Source organism: Aplysia californica, unplaced genomic scaffold, assembly GCF_000002075.1.
Source record: "Aplysia californica isolate F4 #8 unplaced genomic scaffold, AplCal3.0 scaffold00301, whole genome shotgun sequence".
NCBI lineage: Eukaryota > Metazoa > Mollusca > Gastropoda > Aplysiida > Aplysiidae > Aplysia > Aplysia californica.
In genome coordinates this window covers 801,361-820,343 of record NW_004797571.1, presented here as the reverse complement: position 1 = coordinate 820,343, position 18,983 = coordinate 801,361, and the positions used below count along the sequence as shown (strand labels likewise).

Here is an 18,983-nt window from a genome sequence, read left to right as displayed (position 1 = left end):
ACCCACATTACTGCTGGATGGGTAGGAGGGGGTGAAAAAAATCTGTGTCCGAATCGAAGCTAGAATCTGGACTTTCCGCTTCCGAGACGAGCGCACTAACCGCTCCGTCCCCACACCCTCACAACTATAGTAGTATAGTATAAAATAGACTGCAAATAGCGGCGTACCTTGCCACACTCTCTGAGCGTCCCGCCAGACTGCACCAGGTCATCCACGATGATGACGCGCTTCCCCTTAGGGTGACCTGGACAAGGAAAGACAAAAGAAATAAGAAAATGCTGACTGCCACAGTACACATTACAGACATGCAGAAAGATAAAAGTACACAATACAAAAATATCTTCCTAATTACGGAATCAAATTTATTATATGTATTAAGTACAAGGCAAATAGCCTAAACATATATTACAGACACTGCTGAGAGGCTATAAAAGGTCAGGGATAAAGGATTCTCAGGCAGGCAGGAAGCGTAAACACCTCCCAAAAGCAACATGACATCAAACTCATACGGAAGTGCCTATAATATCAACAAATAATCTAGATTCTCTGAAAAATCATTTAATAAAATTTCACCCAGAGAAAGTTGCAATTACTACAATACTTTTCCATGATGTCTCATACCATCCCTTCTGGATGACCGGTCTCCATCACCGCCTGGCTACTCACCATCTTTGATTGTGACGACTCTGTTCTTCCCTTCGCGCTTCTTCACACACACAATCAGCTTCGAGTCGTCGGGGAAGAACTGATGAAAGCGCTTGTAAGCCCCGTCATCGGGGAAAGCAATCATGATGCTGTCCGGGTCCGGCTGCTCTGAGATGGCTCGTTGGAGAAGCGGGATCGCCGTTTCTAGTCTGTGATGGAGGAAGTGATGAGGTGTATCCTTCACTAATTTTGTTGCATCTTAGTGAAATAAAGGCGCTCGTCATAATAATGAAATCAAACAAACTGGCATTTTCTTGACCCATATGGCAATTTTTATCAAAATTTTGTTTCTTTGACTCAACACTTTCATGTCTGTTTAAAAACACATTACTCTGTGGATTTTAACAAAAACCTTTGATTAAAGGCACAAAAATGTAAATTTGCAGTTTCCAAGGACTCTCATGCTTTGGAAGTCACCAAACTTTGGCGGCCCTTTTCTCGCTTATTTTACCTCTGAAACCATGCACCCCCCCCCCTTCAATCGCAAATAACTCGATTTCCATTCACTTAATCAACAGATTTTAAATGTAGGTGTTTTTTACATCCCAATCAACTCAATTTCGATAATTACTTAAGGATAGACTCGACATTGAATGGGTCAAAAGAAGGAACAAACTGAAACAGCACTCTACCAACAGATCATAAATGTAAGTGTTTCTTTGCATTCCAATCAACTCAATTAAGATCATTACCAACAGATAGACCTGACACTGAACCGGTCAAAATAAGGCAAACAAAATTATCCTCACCTGGGTATGACATTGTCAGAGAAATAAAATCGCTCCTGCAGGACATGAATATCATATATAATGATCTGTGCTGGGCCTCGAGCACTGAGAGGGATGTTGGAGATCAAAGTTGCCAGAGTCTGAAATTAAAAACAAAACAAAACAAAAGCCATCATCACTTGCTGATTGATAGAAAGACTTTAGTTACGATGAGACAGTTGTTTGGAAATCAGGGCAGCCACAGTCTGAAATTTAAAACCAAACAAAACAACAAAAATGAGCCATCATCACTTGCTGGTTGATAGAAAGACTTTACAGTTAAAGTTTCATGGCTCGTTCGAGAGGAAAAAAAAAAAAGGAATGTTAATGCTTATAAAAATGTCGGAAACATTCCCATTAAAGAAAAACAGAAATGCACTTTCCAAGGTCAGCTTCTTGATTCAGTTTTTGTAAGTTTTATTTTTTATGGCACTTGCAACACAATAAGGTCATATAAAGGCTGAAGATTAGATGAATAACAAGAGAGTAAAACACACAAAAAAGAAAGAGGGGAGGTAAAGACAATAGATGTTTGATAGAAAAGAAGGAGCAATCGCCAACTATCTACATGAACAATCATTTCTGGACTTGAACAAGAGAAAAGAAAATGACATTTTTTATGCCAACTGACATGTACAAAACATCAAAATTAATGAAAAGCAGATATCCACTTTTTCACCCAAGGTCAGCTTCTCGATTCAGCATTACCAAAGAGCGAAAGACAGTTTAAGGCTCAGTAGTGTAGGGATTAACAGCACGAACAAATCTCTACCTCAGAATTACATAGTTCTATCTGCTCAGTACCTAGTTTTGCGAAATTTGACGTTAAAAATTTTGAGTTTCACAACATGTCAAGCTATTTCGAATGCATTTCTTTGAATACCTTGATAACGAATTCGAATAATCTTAAGATTTTGATAGAGCAGATATAATATTTGGTTTCTGACTTCATGGTCTTAGTAACTCAAAATGGCCCAAATTGTCAGATAGAACTTTGTAATTCTAAGGTAGCGAAAAAACAGCTGAGAGAAAAAAAGAATTTAAATCTACAAATGGCATCATCCACCCATAAAGTTCTTGGGCCAGTGGTAACAGGTAAGGTTGTTTTTTTTCACAAACTTTGTACACTACTATTATCTAAAAAGTGCCAGAAAAGTGATAACCCACATTCACTACTTGAGATTCCAGTAACAGGTGAGGGTTTTTTCTTTTTACATTTTTAAATACTATTATTTAAAAAGTGCCAGTGAAGAGATACCAAATATTAATTGGAATCGATTCTTTTGGCATATCAGCAGCATGACAGCCATTATATTAAATCCTGAAGTAAACAGATACTGGTACAGAACCAGAACACACTAGTGCACCCTGCAACCACCCACAGATAAGGCCCATAGGGACAATGAAATCAAGCAAACACTCTGCTCCTCCTAGGAGGAAAATTGAAACAGTAAAAAAATTGTCATCCCCACACACACATTGAACTCTTGTCTTTTGCATGCAAGATGAAGAAAGAAATCAATGCACCACATATGCTGGTATCTAAACAGTCAACAGTCTTGAAGAAATAGGAAAACAAATTGAATCCAGAGAATAAAAGAATAAAAAATGGCGATATCTAAACAGTCATCATCAAGTCCACAGTTTTGGAGAAATAATGAAACATGGTGAATTCGAAGAATAACAGAACTTTCCAAAAACTGTAAGTCAAGCAAAAAAAATATTTAAAAAATAAAAAATCAGTGCTTGACATTGGATTCAAACAAGTGGAAAAAAACAAAATCTCACAAAAAATAAAAACATGCTGACAAAATATTGTTTGCCAGTGTAGAACATAAATGAGACCAAAGAAGAAAATAAAAGAAGAAGGAGGAAGAAGTAGGACCTACCTCTTGCGCCCTCCAACCACCCACCAGGACAGCATGAGCAGTCTTGAGGAATAGTAAGACAGTATGTCACCAGGACTGACAGATGAGAAGATCTTCACACAGTTCGTCAAATAAAGAACAAGTCTCCTCTTGGTTCATATGAAATCTATGTTGCTGTTGTTGTTTGTTTGTTTATGGGTGTGTGTGTGTGTGAGTGTGTGTGTGCTTGTGTGTGTGTGTGCGTGTGTGTGTGTGTGTGCGCATATGTGCATGCCTGGCCGACGGATTTAGAAGGAACACGGGATCAGCAAAAATTTCTCTCTTGCACACATCTGCGACCTTACAAAATGAATTCTCACCAGAGCCATTGCCTCCAATACTGTTGTTGTTTCTGCTGTTGTTGTTATTGTTGTTGTTGGTAGTGGTGGTGGTGATGGAGGTGAAAGTAGTAGTGACAAGGTATTATGTTATTCATTTTCTTCTTTGGTGATATTGTTGTTGTGGTTCTTGTTGTCAAAAGTAGTGGTACCGTTTGTCATGGCTGTTGCTGTGGTTGTCTTGTTGTATGCTGCTGTTGCTGGTTAATACACCGGTGTTTTTGCTGTTGTTGCGCTGTTGTTCTTGTTGGAACTGATGATTGTGGGAATGCAGCTGTTGCCGTTAGAAGGGTTTAGTCTGTCAGTGTTATTGTTATAGTAATTTTTGCAGTCGATGCTGGTTTTGGAAAGAGTTTTACGGCACTTGTAACACAAATCGGACAAATAGGCGCCAAAAATTAGAGATGGTACTTATGAGTAACATGCAAATAAAAGAAGGAAAGGTAAAGACGCAAGATGCTTGATAGGAAAGAAGGAGCAAACCACATAAGAGCACCTGCTAATCACTCGTGTTCTCTCGCAAACGTTGCTGTTTTAGTTGTTGTGTCATTTGCAGTTAATGTTAAGCAGAAACTTGCAATAAGTCAGCGAGAAAACTGCAACATTTTCCAAGGAACGGAAAAGGAAAGTGTCAAAAGCAACCGAGGGGAGAAGTAAAAGGAGCCGGCCACACCAGACAGCCCATCACCTACAAACACAAAAGCTACCAGCAGAGTGGGAGTTTAAAATCTTCATGAGCAGGATGAATTTTTTTTGCACTATTTTTTACTAGAAAATTAAACTGTCTGAGAAGAAAAAAAATGTTCAACCATTAAAATATCCTTCTGTGTCTAAAGAGGCGCCATACAACATAAAGTTATATTTTCTTATGTGAACACAAGATGTCAGTGACTTGAAATACTGAAGTGGACAAGGAAAAGAAAGTACCAAATGCTACATTTAAAAAAAAGTATTTTTGCTTACAATGAAGAGGAAACAGATAAAAGGTAAAAAGTATATTTTCAACCATGATATGACAACAAAATGATCATGACTACGATGACATGAAGTTGGCAAAGGATAAATTTTAAGGCTTCTTTCTCTGTTGAATGAAATTGACAGTGTGTTTTCACTAGCATCCATGACACAAAATACACATATATATAAATATCCCTCTCTCTGTTTTTCCCTCTCTATCCCTATCACTTACTCGCTCACTCCATTTCTCAATACTGATGATTATGATGTTGATGATGATGGAGATGGTGAAAACCCCTGTTAGATATCTGTTGCATCTAGCATTATTCTGGCATCATTTTTAAAAGTACAGTATAAGCAAATTTTACAATTTTACAGGAGAGACAAAAATCTGAATGCTGTTTCCAAGAAAACAATATTTTCTTTCAAGATAATTTTGAAAGTTATTATCAAAATTGTATTCTTAGGAATACTGACTCGGAATATTTGCAAAGAGTTTGTTTTCTTGGTTATAACATTGGAATTTTTTTTTTTTTTGGCTCTCCTGTAAAATTGTAAAAACTGCATTTAACGTACTTTTTAAAATGACAGCAGCGGTATTGTCTATTCCATTTTCCATCATACCAACTAGTAAGGTTGAGCATATCCCTACATTCCAAATTAAAAAGCAGTATCGTGACATTAAAAGGAAAGTAAAACTTGTAAGTTAAAAAAAACAAGGAAAAACATAAACGAAGTTACCATTACGGGTGGCACTCAGTTCTAGTTGTAAAAACTTTTTTTTTTTTTGTAAGTGTTTTAAAGAGCTCACAACTGCATAAGGTCATTAGAGCGCGTGGATCACATTAAACTTTTTCAGTTGGTAGGAAATTTTGAATTTTGCCTGGGTGGCGGCCGAAACCTATTTTTATTGATTTTAGACCACCAAGGGATCTTTAACATGCGCAACTTGCACACTGGACCTCTGAAATTTTTCGCCCTTGTCCGATAAGGCTAGGTGTACATCTTTCCTACCAGAAGATCAGGGGTGTGGCTGAAAGACAGAGGTAAGAAGGAGCCAAGGAGTAGGAGTAGAAAGGCTGCAGAAAGAGTCAGGAGCACAAAGGAAGGGGCAAAGGAGGTGAGGGGGTGGGGACAGGAAGAGGAGATGAAAGCAGACAACAGAACAATGTTAGAGAGCAGGAAAGGAGGTGAAAGGAGACAATTTTAGACAAAAAAATATTATCTGTTGCTACCCGGATTCGAACCCGGGACCTTTGAATGAGAGGCGAAAACCTTAACCTCTATGCCACGAGAGCCCCCGTAAAAATCTTTAAAAAACTTACTTAACAGTAACAGTATAAATACAAAACCAACATGCCAAACAACAATGGAAAATCAACATCTATAACATTGTAAAGAACAGCAACGGTAAGCTATCATTAAAAACATCTAAAACTGTTAAATAACAAGGAAAAGTCAAAATGCCCAACATTCCAAGTTTTTTTTTTTATTTGGAGAATTCATAACACAAAAGAGCAGAAAAATTTTAATAGACATTACAAAAATTCCAACCAAAAAAGGTTATTCAACAATAAAGCAAATGTTCAAGACAGAAAATGTAAATTGATATAATCGATATCTAAAATAATTTTTAAATGTCAAAAAACGGTAATTAAAATTATAAGTACCTTCACCCCAAACGAAAAAAAAGAAGAAGAAAATGGACAATGCAAACATTCCAAATACTTTTTAAAATGATGACACAGCGAGCAAAAAGAAAAACCAACAGCAAATAATGCAAGAAAGTTAAAAAGGCAAACAAAAAGAGGAGAGCGGTGGGTGTAAGAAGTAGCCTACCAAAAAGGTACTCACAACAACAATAAAAGAAGAAACGATCATTATACACATAAAAGGAAAAGGCCACCTCTATTCTCACCCGGAGTGAGAATAGTGCAGGCGAGTCTTGTGGCTATTCTCACCCGGTGCGCGTTCACCAAATTTTGCGTTCACCCTAAACCACAGAATTTCTACACCGTGGTAACAGAAAAATTGTAGAATTCTGTGCCGTGAACAAACGTTCCATTATAGCCTACTAAAAGCGTACAATTTTGTCTGTGGGCAGTGGAGAGAGAGAGAAAGAGAGAGAGGAGGAGCGATTCGAAAAGTTAAATAGCCGTAGCATCTATGTAGACAACCAAATTAATTTACTTTTGTGTTTTAACACTATTTTTTAACTTTGTTTTGGTCAATTTGATCGTCCACACCGATAGACAGTATTCAGAAAGAGACAGAGAGAGAGAAAGAAGAGGGGAGGAGTTGATCTTGCGAGAACTTCCGGGCGGGTGAGAATAGCCACTTTCAAAGGAAAAAGTGTGTGGGGACAGTAAAGAAAAAAAAAAAGAGTCAATTTTCCTGACCTTGGCAGTGGCAATCTGTCCCTCTTGGTCCACCCTCTCCATGGTGCCCGTAGGGAAATACGGTAAGATGAAGTGAAATGATCGGGCCAGGTACCTGCGTATAAGAAGAAAATCATCATCATCATCAATGCCTTTCACCCCTGGCAGGGTATAGGCCACATACAAGCTCCTTCCATTTATCTCTGTCCTGTGCCATCCTTCCCAGCTCGTTCCAAGTGAGCTTCATCTCTCTCATGTCCCTTTCCACTCATCTCCTCCATGTTCCCCGTGGCCTACCCCTGCCTCATGCTCCAAGTGGGTTCCACTGCAGTGACTGTCTTGTAATGTTTCCATTGGGCTTTCTTAAAGGTGTGTCCCATCCATCGCCACTTTATTAGTTCTATTTCTATTTCTATATCCTTTCGTTCTGTCCATTCCTACAGCTCTTCACTTTTTATTCTATCCTGCCACTTAATTTTTAGAATACTCCTCACACATCTGTTGATGAAAATCTAGACTTTATTCAGTACTGTCTTTGCTGTCTTCCAAGTTTCGCAGCCGTAGAGGAGCACAGACTTTATGTTGATAAGAACAAAATGGCGTAAGCTTTCTCCCTTTCATAGCAGCACAGTCATGCCAACATTCCACTAAGTTTAAATTGTCTTCCGCTTGTTCATTTGTTTTGCTTTTGGGGAAAAAAATACCCATCTAACTTGAATAGAAGTCAAGATATTTGCAATAGAAGGAGGTCGGGGTCACCTGGTCTGAGAGGAAAAATTAGCGAGTAAATGGCCGCCTAAGTTTAAAGATTTGCAAAGCTTGAAAGTCCTTGGAAACTGGAAATTTAGATTTTTTTTTGCATCTTGAATCAACGTTTTACAGAAACATCCACACAGAAATGTGTTTTTAACAGGACATACAGAGTGCTGAGCCAAAGAAAGAAAATTCGAAAAAAATCACCCAACGCCTAGAAATATGCCGGTTTCTTTGATTTTATTGTTTTGACAAGCGCCTGATTTCACCTCACAAATGTATTAACATTTATTATATAAAAGCAGTATAGTAATCTCAATAATATGACAACAATAATAACTGCATTTATATAGTGCATATCCACGCTCAACGGTATACTCTATGCGCATTACAACTCTGTCAGAGTCCAACATTCTTCAAAAGCCACAAATCAGAGCCTGAGAAAAACAAGAGGCTTCTAAACACAAGTACAGTAAAACCTGTACAATCACTTGTACACATAAACACTTCTCACCTCACCCCCTCCCCTCAATCACCCCCTTCTTTTGAGTTTTTATAATATCATAACGACATCCACCAGTCTAAAACAACCACTTCACTCCTCCTCCTTGACAGTGGATTGTCATTTTGGACAATATCGACTGCATGTTTGTTGTCTCAAATGATACATGATAAACGGGGCTCAGAACTATTTTGTCCACAGTGTACATACTATTTTGTCCAAAGTGTACATACTATTTTGTCCAAAGTGTACATACTATTTTGTCCAAAGTGTACATACTATTTTGTCCAAAGTGTACATACTATTTTGTCCAAAGTGTACATACAATTTTGTCTAAAGTGTACATACAATTTTGTCCAAAGTGTACATACTATTTTTTTCCACACAGTGTACATACTATTTTGTCCAAAGAGCACTCTTTATTAAAGCACACTTTGGAAAAATAGTTCTGAAGCGACGAAAGGCTGTTTCTGAACTTCAGCAGTTTCAACAATTCTTTGGGGCTTTTCATCCCATTGTATCAGAAGTGCTGAAGATTATGAAGATTAGTGGTGTTACAAGAGAGTAACAAACACAAAAAAACGAGGAAAATAGAAAAGGGCGATAGATATTTGTTAGGAGAGAAGGAGCAAACAACACCAGACAACCCACCAACCACCCACAGATCAGAAGTGAACATTAAGGGCAGCGACCCTTGATTTTGTTGATTTTGAGTCAGGCTGTGCACATAGAGATGTTGGTTGAGTTTTGAAGATCAACTAGTACTTTGTCTAAAAATAGCATGGAGAGAATTGAGAAAGTCTTTATTCTCCTCGTAAATTGCCTTTGAAAACATGAGGGTGGGTTAATATGGTGAATTTTGACAATAATTGTCATTTTTCGCAAAATGTCATTTTTCTGCAGTGTTTTTCCTACTCCTTCCTTAGCTTTCATCCTTTTGACATGAAACTTTCAGGAAACATAAATGGCAAGGCTGCCATCGATGTAACAGAGAGATATTTGCAACAAAAAAAAAACCCTTTTCCACTGGAAAGCGATTACGCAACTAATTTTTGAAAAAAAGTTTTTTATACTTTGGGAAAATTCTCTTTTTTTTTTCTTTTGCACTTATTTAAACAAGCTCACTGTTATGCTGATAAGGTCTAGTTCAGGTATACTTTCACCAAATTTGGTAAGAAAGCCTTAGGGATTTGAAATTCATTTTTTATTTTCAAGATGGCGGCCGTTTCCATAGCTACCCCCAAAAATAGCATATCAAGAGATTTTACTATGCCTAACTTATATATATATGTACTTAGACATGATCTCGGGCAGCAAACATAGAAAATGGTCCTCAGTAGCTCCTCCCGTTAAGTTCAGAGGTTTGGCCTCCTAACAACTTGAACTATATATTGAAAGAAACCTGAAACAAAACGAAATGAAAAAAAGCCCATTAAGCAGAGACAGGAGCGACAAAAATCTCACTTCAAACAACAAGATGTAATCAACCCAACTTCTACACACTCACCTGGTTGGAGTTCGTTAGAGTAAAGAGAAGCACATCGACACAATATTGGTCATTTAGTGCTGGGAAAAAGTAAGACAGACAGATTAAAACAACAGAGGACAAGTAAAGAAGTAGGACCTACCAGTGGTGCTCTCAAACCACCCACGACACTCACCTGGGAAAAGAATAGAGCACAGACAGTTGCTCAAACACAACTTCAGGGGAGTGGAAGCTGCCAATGAAGATCACTGAGAAAAAAAACAAAACAAACAAACAAAAAAAACCAACATGCAGTTACACATTCAGACAGTCATTAGTTGTTTTGAGTACCGTAATTAATAAGAATTTACAACACTTGCAACACAAATCGGTCATATAGAGGCGTAACAAGAAAGTGACAAACATGAAAAAGAAGGAGGATAGAAAGGAACAATAGATGTTTGACAAAAAATGAGCAAACCACGCCATAGCATCTGCCAACCACCTGCTTAATTGTTTAATTCTTTTTCCCTGCATGAACCTAAAACACACACACACAGGTCTTGATGTTTTTGTTTTTTCATTTTTTTGTTGGGTTTTTTTGGTCGTCAAGTGTTGTATCCATTTATCATCTGCCAACCTAAATTAGACACACAGGTCCTGTATTTTAATCGGGAATGGGGGGGGGGGTTTCAATGTAGGTGTTTTATGCCCCAATTCTACACTTAGATCATTAAGGAGGTAGGCAGGCTTTGACCTATCTTGTGAGGGCCAACCCAGGCTGAGGGGGAGTACGTTTCACCAGGAACAACGGGACATCCCTACAGGTCTGGTCAAATGCTGGCCTGACATTTTGGGATTTCAAGGGTAACACTTTTCTCTCAGCCAGACCTTCAGTAAACATACGCAAAATGAGTGTACATCTTCTACGCCCCCATCGACACAATTTGTGAGGCATCGTGGTGGAATCAAGCTCTCGTCAATTTTTGGGCATTTACAGTTATTGGTATCATCTTAAAGCTTGTTCACTTGTCTTTATTTGGACGAAAAAAAATATCCATTTATCTTGAATACAAGTCGAGATATTTGCGAATGAAGGAGGTGGGGGTCACTTGTTTTCAGGGAAAATTAGTGAGAAAATGGTCGCCAAAGATTAGTTATTTCCTTAACTTAAGAGTCCGTGGTAACTGAAAATTTACATTTTTTGTGCCTTTAATCAACATTTTTCAGAAAAATCCACACAGAAATGGGTTCTTTAATGGGCATGAAAGATGTTGAGCCAGAAAACAAAAATTTTATAAAAATTCACAAACCTGCAGAAAAATGAAAGTTTCTTCACTTTGATTATTTTGACGAGAGCCTGATTCCACCACGCTGCCTCACATTTAGATCATATAAAAGGCCAGCTGCTTTGAACCTGCCCTTGAGGGTTGGTAGCGGTTCAGTGAGAAACAGCACCCCCCCAGCTGACAGATGGAGACACCCTGCAAAAACAACACCCCTACCTGGGAATCTTACTCACATTTTCTGTGAGTTTAAGTTCTAGAGAGAGTTTTACAGCATTTGCAAAACAATTAGGTCATATACGTGCCAAAGATTAGAGGTGTTACTAGACAGTAACATGCGAATAAAAAAGGGAAGAGAGATCAGGATTGATCGGAAAGAAGGAGCAAACCACAGAAGAGCACCAGCCAACCACCCATTCATGTTTTTCAGCATGCTATGATGAAACAAAAGATCATTACACCATGGACAGTTGTGTAGTTTCCCTATAAGAAAAAAACGTAATTGTAAGCATTTTACACTCCTTTCAACAAAATTTAATGTTTATTTTTGAAGGTCACAGTAAAATGTTGTCGTATTCGGTCTAATTGTACCAAAATAGTAGCTTTTAGCCCTGCATAAAGGAACTAATGCTGTGTCCACAGCCTCCTTCCCTCCCAAAAGACATAACAAAAATTGGAGTAGAGACAACTCACCATCTTTGCCTGCCATGTACTTCACATCCTCAATAAAGAGGTTAGGGAAGCCGTCTGCAAACTTCTTCCACTGGATTGTGTCGCGGAACTCGACATGTCGCGCTGTCGTGACGGCTGAGAAGGACCTCTCCATTTTCTGGCAAAGCATTACAGACAAAAATTTTAGCACACGGGAAACAGCATGGTTTTGGGTCAGACTCTTTAAAAGAGAACCCCCCAATTTAAACATATGAATAAATAAAGCGAAGGTCACAAAGTGCAAGAAATAATAAAGCTGTTTCAGTCGTTGAATTTATACATCAATACTGTATAATGAGGAGTCAGTAGTTTCAAAGACAGAACATTACGTCTTCCCTTAGGATATCTGGCCTGGTTTAATTTTAGTCAGACGTGCGTTTGATTCCTATGAGGGGAGAATCTTCATCAAGTATCTCCATCTTTGTGCGAAGTTGCATCTGTCTTTTAACTCAAGTTGGCATTGACACGTATATCATTTCAAAGGTTGGACCTCAAGCTTAAAAGTTAGATAAAAGAGGATAGGAGGGGGAACTGAAAAAAACAACCAAACCCCAAATGAAACACAAAAGTTAATATCACATATGTACCCCTGAGCACACTTGTGCATTGTTTCATTAACTAAACAGCTGCAACTCCTGTTGGTGAGAATTGAGTCTACACTCTCTTGGGGGAGCCAAGACAGAAAGGTATAAAAGTAAGACCGACTTGCTGTACAGGATTTTAACACAACAACTTGTAAAATACCAAAGCAGTCCAATTTAAAGTCTGCAAACATCAACCCAATCTCGACACAAATTTTGAAACTGATTTGAAATTTAAAGTTTCAGGTAAAAATAAATGAAAGATTACAAGCTTCACACTGCTTACTAGCTACCATAATGCATTCACAGCTTGATAGCACCGAAATAAACGAAGCCTGGAGCCAATTGATAGAAGTCTTTAACAGCAAATAAAAACACACATAAAGCCCAGTGTTTTCTGTCAGGACCCGATCTCATCATTTTAGTTTTTTTGAATAATCAAGGAGATATTTCCAAGAGGCAGGCTGGTTTGCTTGGTTTGTATCTTATTTACGCACATCCCAAAAACATCTGGCATTTCTAAGGAACTGCACTTGCAGATAACCCAACCCAGCCCCCATTTTCCTAAGAACCCTTATACACCCCTTATCTCTTGCCTATGTTAAAAAAAGAAATATGGTAAAACCCTGAGAACATGAACTTCATGTGACCAGAAAATTTCTTTATATTAAGTAGACTTTGCGTTTGAAATCCTTTCCAGGTAACAGGAATTTTGTGTTAAACCGCTTCAGGTTAAACAGAAACTGCTGTAAGCACAATAACCCCTTCTGACAAGTAAAACACACACGGCTAATCCTTTCATGTATGTATACATATAGATGTTCCGGAATATCAAACATTAAATATTAAAAGTTGATATCTAAAAGGAAAGCAGTTGGACATTATAACACTAATTGATTTAGAGTATTCTGCGTTTTAAAAAACAAATAAAAACAAGAAATGAAAGGAACAAATTTTTCCTAGTGCTCTCCAACGCGAGTTAAAAGTATAGCTTCTTTCATTCTTACACAGGTCAATTGTGAGCCCACACACTATAAGCATGTTAAGTCAGAACAGTAACTTCGAAAGACATCTAGCAGCCATGCAGATCATTAGAGAACAGACCACCATGTTAAAGTGAGGTGTGTGCGTTGAAATAGGCAGTAAAAGCCTTCTACAATACAGCAAAAAAAAACCCCAAAACAACTACATCTCAAATTAGCTTGGGAAGCCCAGGATAACACACATTTGGGAAGCAAGCAGAAGAGATGATTACCAGTAAAACTTCATGAGAAGAGGCAAGTTACCTGAAATCATAAGGCTGAAGCAAGAATTCTTCAAAAAATATTTTACCAGAAATTTTTTTACACAACATTGAAAAATACCAAAACAGAGCAAACACATACACGTCTGTTGCACTTAGTCTCTGCGGTCTCTAACTTTTCAAGGAAGAGTAGTCTTGTTATGAATAAAAATATAATTAAATTAAGAAGAACTTTCTCCACAATAACACCTTTTTGTAGCAAGAGATTTTTAATGGTAACTCTTTGAGAATTAATTTCATATCTTAGTAAGCACTAGTAAAACAAGGCATCAAAAGACAAAAACGTTTTACTGTTCTAGAATACAAGAAGTCTAAATAATTTCAGAGCAGTCCACATTTAAAGTAGGACACATACCGCTAAATCAAAGTGGCAGGATAAAAGCCTCAATGTCCATCAGCGTTGTACTCACTTCAAAACCATACGTGTGTATGTACATTTGATTGCACAGGTTTTTCACACCACCGGCATAACGGTCTACCGGTAACTCTTATTGAGAACGTAGAAAAGGAAGCTTACTTTCAAGACCCAGTGGTATCTGACCAAAGACTTATTGAGATTCATTGTGATGGAAAATGAACAACTAAATAAATTTTCATCCCACTAAAAGCATTTGCTATACACATTAAGTATAATAAAAGTGGAATTTTTCACACAAAAATAATGGTTAAAGCAGTAAGTGGAAATTTAAAATATTCATATAGACAGTCTATATTATTCTTTGAGAATTATCATTATGTGTCATAAGAAGCAACCAATTCTACATTTGGCAAAGGTAATTCTGACAATACACAGATTGGAGTTTAGTGAGCCTTGTAAGGGAATAATGGAAACAAAGCTATTTAACCTTTTAACTTATAATTATAATATATGTGACATTCACATAATGTCTTACATGTTCCTGCTCTTTCAATGTAGTACAGTCTAAAACAACTGACTGGGATCAAACTTGAGCTGGATACTGTTTGATTTACAAAATCTTCCATGGGCATTTTCTGCTTTTAATACCGTGAAGTTCGTTTAAACTAAAATCACCAGGACCTATCAAAGCAGTGTAAGTCTGATTCCCTGTAAGGACTTCTCTTTTGACATCCACCCCTTGGCGCTCATATGACCTTATGCAGTTGTGAGCGCCGTAAAACCTCTACTAAAACAAATATAAAACAAGCTATTATTCGTCTTTAGACAATGCGGAACCAGATTTTCAGTACATACTTTTGGGAGAATGTCAATGTATACTGTTAATATAGAAAAACCTGATTTTGAAAAGAAGCAACATGTTAGACAGTTATGTTGTCTACTATGTCATACAGACTAGGTCAAAGAAGAGATTAAAAAATAAAGGGTGTAAAGTGCAATGCACAGCAAAACATACATGCTTCGAGCCAGCAGCAAGGATGCCATCATTTACCACACGTTTCTTCTGGACGTCCCCTGACAGGCTTGCACCAAGTGATGGGCCACTGGTATCGCTTACACCCGTACCATTACAGCAGCCCTCTGCTATCTGTCGGGCTAAGTTCTGCGTAGAGGGGTGTGCATACAACAGGACCACATCACCATTGGACGCCATCAGTAGAAGCTGTGAGTTTTCAGGGCTTCAGTGTTCGAGCACAGAGCCAAAACTTTGAAGAGTTACTTGAGTCAAGCTTTTCAGATGTCTGACTAAAACAGAAATTGAGACAGCAAACATTATTGGGATGATGATGATGATGATAGCACGTAATGAAGAGAAAATGCAGGCAATCAAATTATTCATAGAAATAGATGGCACCACCAAGATTTGCAAGAAAGCAGATACCACATGAATACTAAAATAAACACGCAGGAACAGCTGTAACACAATAGATTTGCATAGATAATGACGACACAATCAGCCAGGACTCACACTTCGCACATTGACTAATACAGGTGGGCCTAGCGATAGCATCGGCCGGATCGCAGGTCGGGGCGCGATTGTCGGATTTCATACGATTGTAGGCAAACATGCAGGTCTAATATATATATATATGTTAATGTGGCCCTAACATGGCACGATATGCTACCAACGTCATTTTATTTCACGGTTAAATTGTCGAGGAAATTGAGAAAGATCGCACATGTCGCAATTTTGCTCGGTGTAACGTTGCGATAAGAGCTCATGTGGCAATGTTACTCTGAAATCGGAGCGTACTTTTGCCACAAAAGCCCTTACGGCATTGTTGCCCCAAGTTAAAAGTAGAATAAGAGTTCTCTTTTCTGTTGAAGCAATGAGGTATGTCGCTTTGTTGCATGATAACCGATATCAGTGCCTTTAAGCGTGAATCATAATCCAATTTGGGTCAGAGTGTCATTGGGTTAGATTCCCTATCAAACAAATTGATCCTCAAAGTCAAAGTCTGAAATTTGCTATTTTGCGACTACCTCGCCTGGCATTGGCACATTGAGGTTTGCAACTCAATAGATAAGACAGGTATGGTTTTGGCTTTTATACTGACTGACTTGGGCTGTCCAGTTTTATTAATAACTTTGATTAGGAAACTGGTAGAAGTTGTTGAGTTCGTAGCATACTTCCGAATCTACGGCTAGGGTCAAGTTCGTTACAATATATTATTAATAATAAAAAAAGGATTATATTCTTATTCAGTATCAAGATTTGATTAAATATTTTTAAAAGTATCTTATTTTTAAACTGAAACAACTCAATAGACCCAAACGATATGGAGCCACGAAAGGACAAACGTATGAATAAACGAAAATCAAATGACTGAATGAAAGAATGATTAGATACATGAATGAATAATTAATGAATGACCGTATGAATGAATGAGTGAGTCAAAAAACCATGCTCGAAATTATCTATTATCTATTTGCGGTGGCGGAATCTTGCTATTCAAAAGGCTTTTTAATGGCTGCATCGATCGACATGCGGTTTTCGCCAAAAGATTCTTTAAAATATTCTCCAAAGCATGGCGCCCTTGGTTTTTTCAATTTAGAGACAGTTTTGCTGCTGCTAAAAGCTAAATTTCTTTATTTCGCCGATCGCTTTTGTAGGCCGACGCTTCTGTCTTTGTAATTTCAGAAAATCCGGAAGTGATATTTCGCGAGGCGCATTTTGTTTTGAGAGTATAGATCTAGGCCTTGGCCATCGTTATTCGGACTCGAGTCCGAATATGAAAAAATGTTATTCAGATTCGGGTCCGGAAAAAAGGAAGTGTCTTCGTTCTATAGATCTAACGTTCAGTGCTTCCAATTTTCGGCCATTTTTTAGTTTCCCCCACACCTTTTCTGCCGATCCGATGCCCGCCGCCTCATTGATACGCCCCCCCCCACCCCACCCCCCATGTTTCCCACTTTCTTTGTTGTAGAAAAAGGTAAAATTGAAGATTAGCAGACGACCTGGCACCTGCATATTATGAGCTGTGTAAAAAAAAAAGACCGATTCGTTCAAATACACAGGCCTGTGTCATCTCGATTGTTTACCAAGAAAAAGTTGTGTTGCTGTGTAGAGCTGAGCATGTACGGCAACTTTTGATTCCATAGACCAGCGCACAATTCATTCCGTAGATCTACATCAAGATTAGCTTATTATTGTAATAATGATCAGTTGTCAGGGGGAAAAAGACTGACGCGTATGTGACGTTCAACGCCCGGACCGATAGTGCCCCCCCCCTCCCTGACACGCACACAGCCACACGTGTGCAGGCCGCCCATCCGACCCCGACACACGCTAACGAGCCATCTTTAATTGCTTCTGATGATCTCTTGACAAATAAAAATTTATTAGAAGCGCTATAACTTTTCAGGCCGGCCTCAAATTCATCATAAAAGATAACAACTCGGATCCTGCACAAAACGCCTTTTTGCCCGAAGTAATCCCGGTCTCTACCCAGCCTGAGGCGAGTCACGAGTGAGGCAGGACAGGAAGCCGGAGTCACGAGTCACAGGAAGTCGGAAGTCGGAAGTGATGTCATGCTGGACAAGAATCAGAGTCCGAATAACATTTTTTCATATTCGGACTCGAGTCCGAATAATCACTTCGATAGATCTAATCTAGATCTAGACCTTATAATTTTTTTAATCTCTCAAGATTTATTGCCCCATTCCAGTAGAGTGTAAATATAGTAGGCCAATGACTTTTAGTTGATATTAAAGCACCGATCGTTCCTTTCATCGAAAGGGGGCCCAGCTTGTAAGATATAAAAGACGAATCTGAAACAATGTATGTATCAGTACGTACGTAACAACTCTGGTAACCTGCCGAGTCTTGAATTCTTACTCTTGTCTAGACTCTAGATCTAGATTCTAGTACTACACCACTGACAGAAAAAAGTAATGAGATTCTCAGATTGCGTAAAGACAGTGTCACTCAGTAACGTCCAGTAAAGACTCCGAGTCCGTAGCCGTGCCGTAAGAGAGAGAGAAGGATCTCTTGAATCTAGCCGAATGTGGACCCCGTCGCAATTTACATCCTGCCAACATGAATTGCATATATTTATTGAAGCATTTTTAAAAATACAGCAACGAAGTTGTAATCTACGTGCAATGCATCCAGAACATCTTCCGACGCTTACGCATGATAACCTTGCCGGGATACGGGAACAGTCAGGTGTAGAGGCAATCTTCCCAGTTCGGCTCCTTTGGTCCTTTGGATTTGTTTATGTTTGTGCGGGGATGTAAAATTTCAAACCGGAAATTAATCGGATACCAAAATAACATTCAAATGTAGAACTGGAGTTTCTGGAGGAAAAGAAAAACGAATAAAATAATCGTACAGACCAGTCCAGCAGAAGTGGGGTCAAGTTCAATGTTCTGAACAAAAACCACTCAGCCCATTCCAAAAGCATGTATTCTCACCTTGAGCGGATTCTCTGTTTAAACGCAATCCGTGTAAAAAGCGGGCTTCGTTTAAACGTAATCCAAGATTTTGTCAAAGGCATAGGTCATATTATTAAATGTAATATGGCAGATTTTCCTTAGGCTTATTACGTCCAATCAAAATTTATATAAAGGCACTTTCACATTTCAAAACATGATAAATTAATGTGCTTCATATTTATATCGTTAAGCTTATATGTGGGGCACATAGTGCAATATTCGTTAACAATTTAATCTATTAAACGTATTGAAGAACGCTGAAGCAAGCCTCTATCTCTTCCGAATTCATCTTCATGCGGCGTCACCCAGTGATAAAATGCCCCGGGAGGTAGGAGGACGTCGCCTTGATAGTCCGAGTAAATAATTAACTTTAAGTGTTTTTGTTCCTCTTTTACGGTCGTAAAGGAAGGTCTTGCTTTCTCCACACACACACACATACACACACGCGCACACACACACACACACACACACACAC

General features: G+C 38.4%; 1 protein-coding gene across 1 annotated transcript; it reads right to left on the bottom strand.

Annotated features, from left to right (window-relative positions):
- Positions 1 to 167: 167 nt before the first annotated feature.
- LOC101845407 (ribose-phosphate pyrophosphokinase 4) lies at positions 168 to 18,305 on the bottom strand (the record flags this gene model as incomplete). Its single annotated transcript, XM_035970655.1, is given in 9 exon segments — positions 168 to 244; positions 667 to 854; positions 1,455 to 1,573; positions 3,362 to 3,403; positions 7,074 to 7,167; positions 9,969 to 10,041; positions 11,752 to 11,887; positions 15,027 to 15,316; positions 18,205 to 18,305. Coding segments are annotated over 8 exon segments (927 nt in total), but the record flags the coding sequence as incomplete, so codon positions are not given.
- Positions 18,306 to 18,983: the final 678 nt, after the last annotated feature.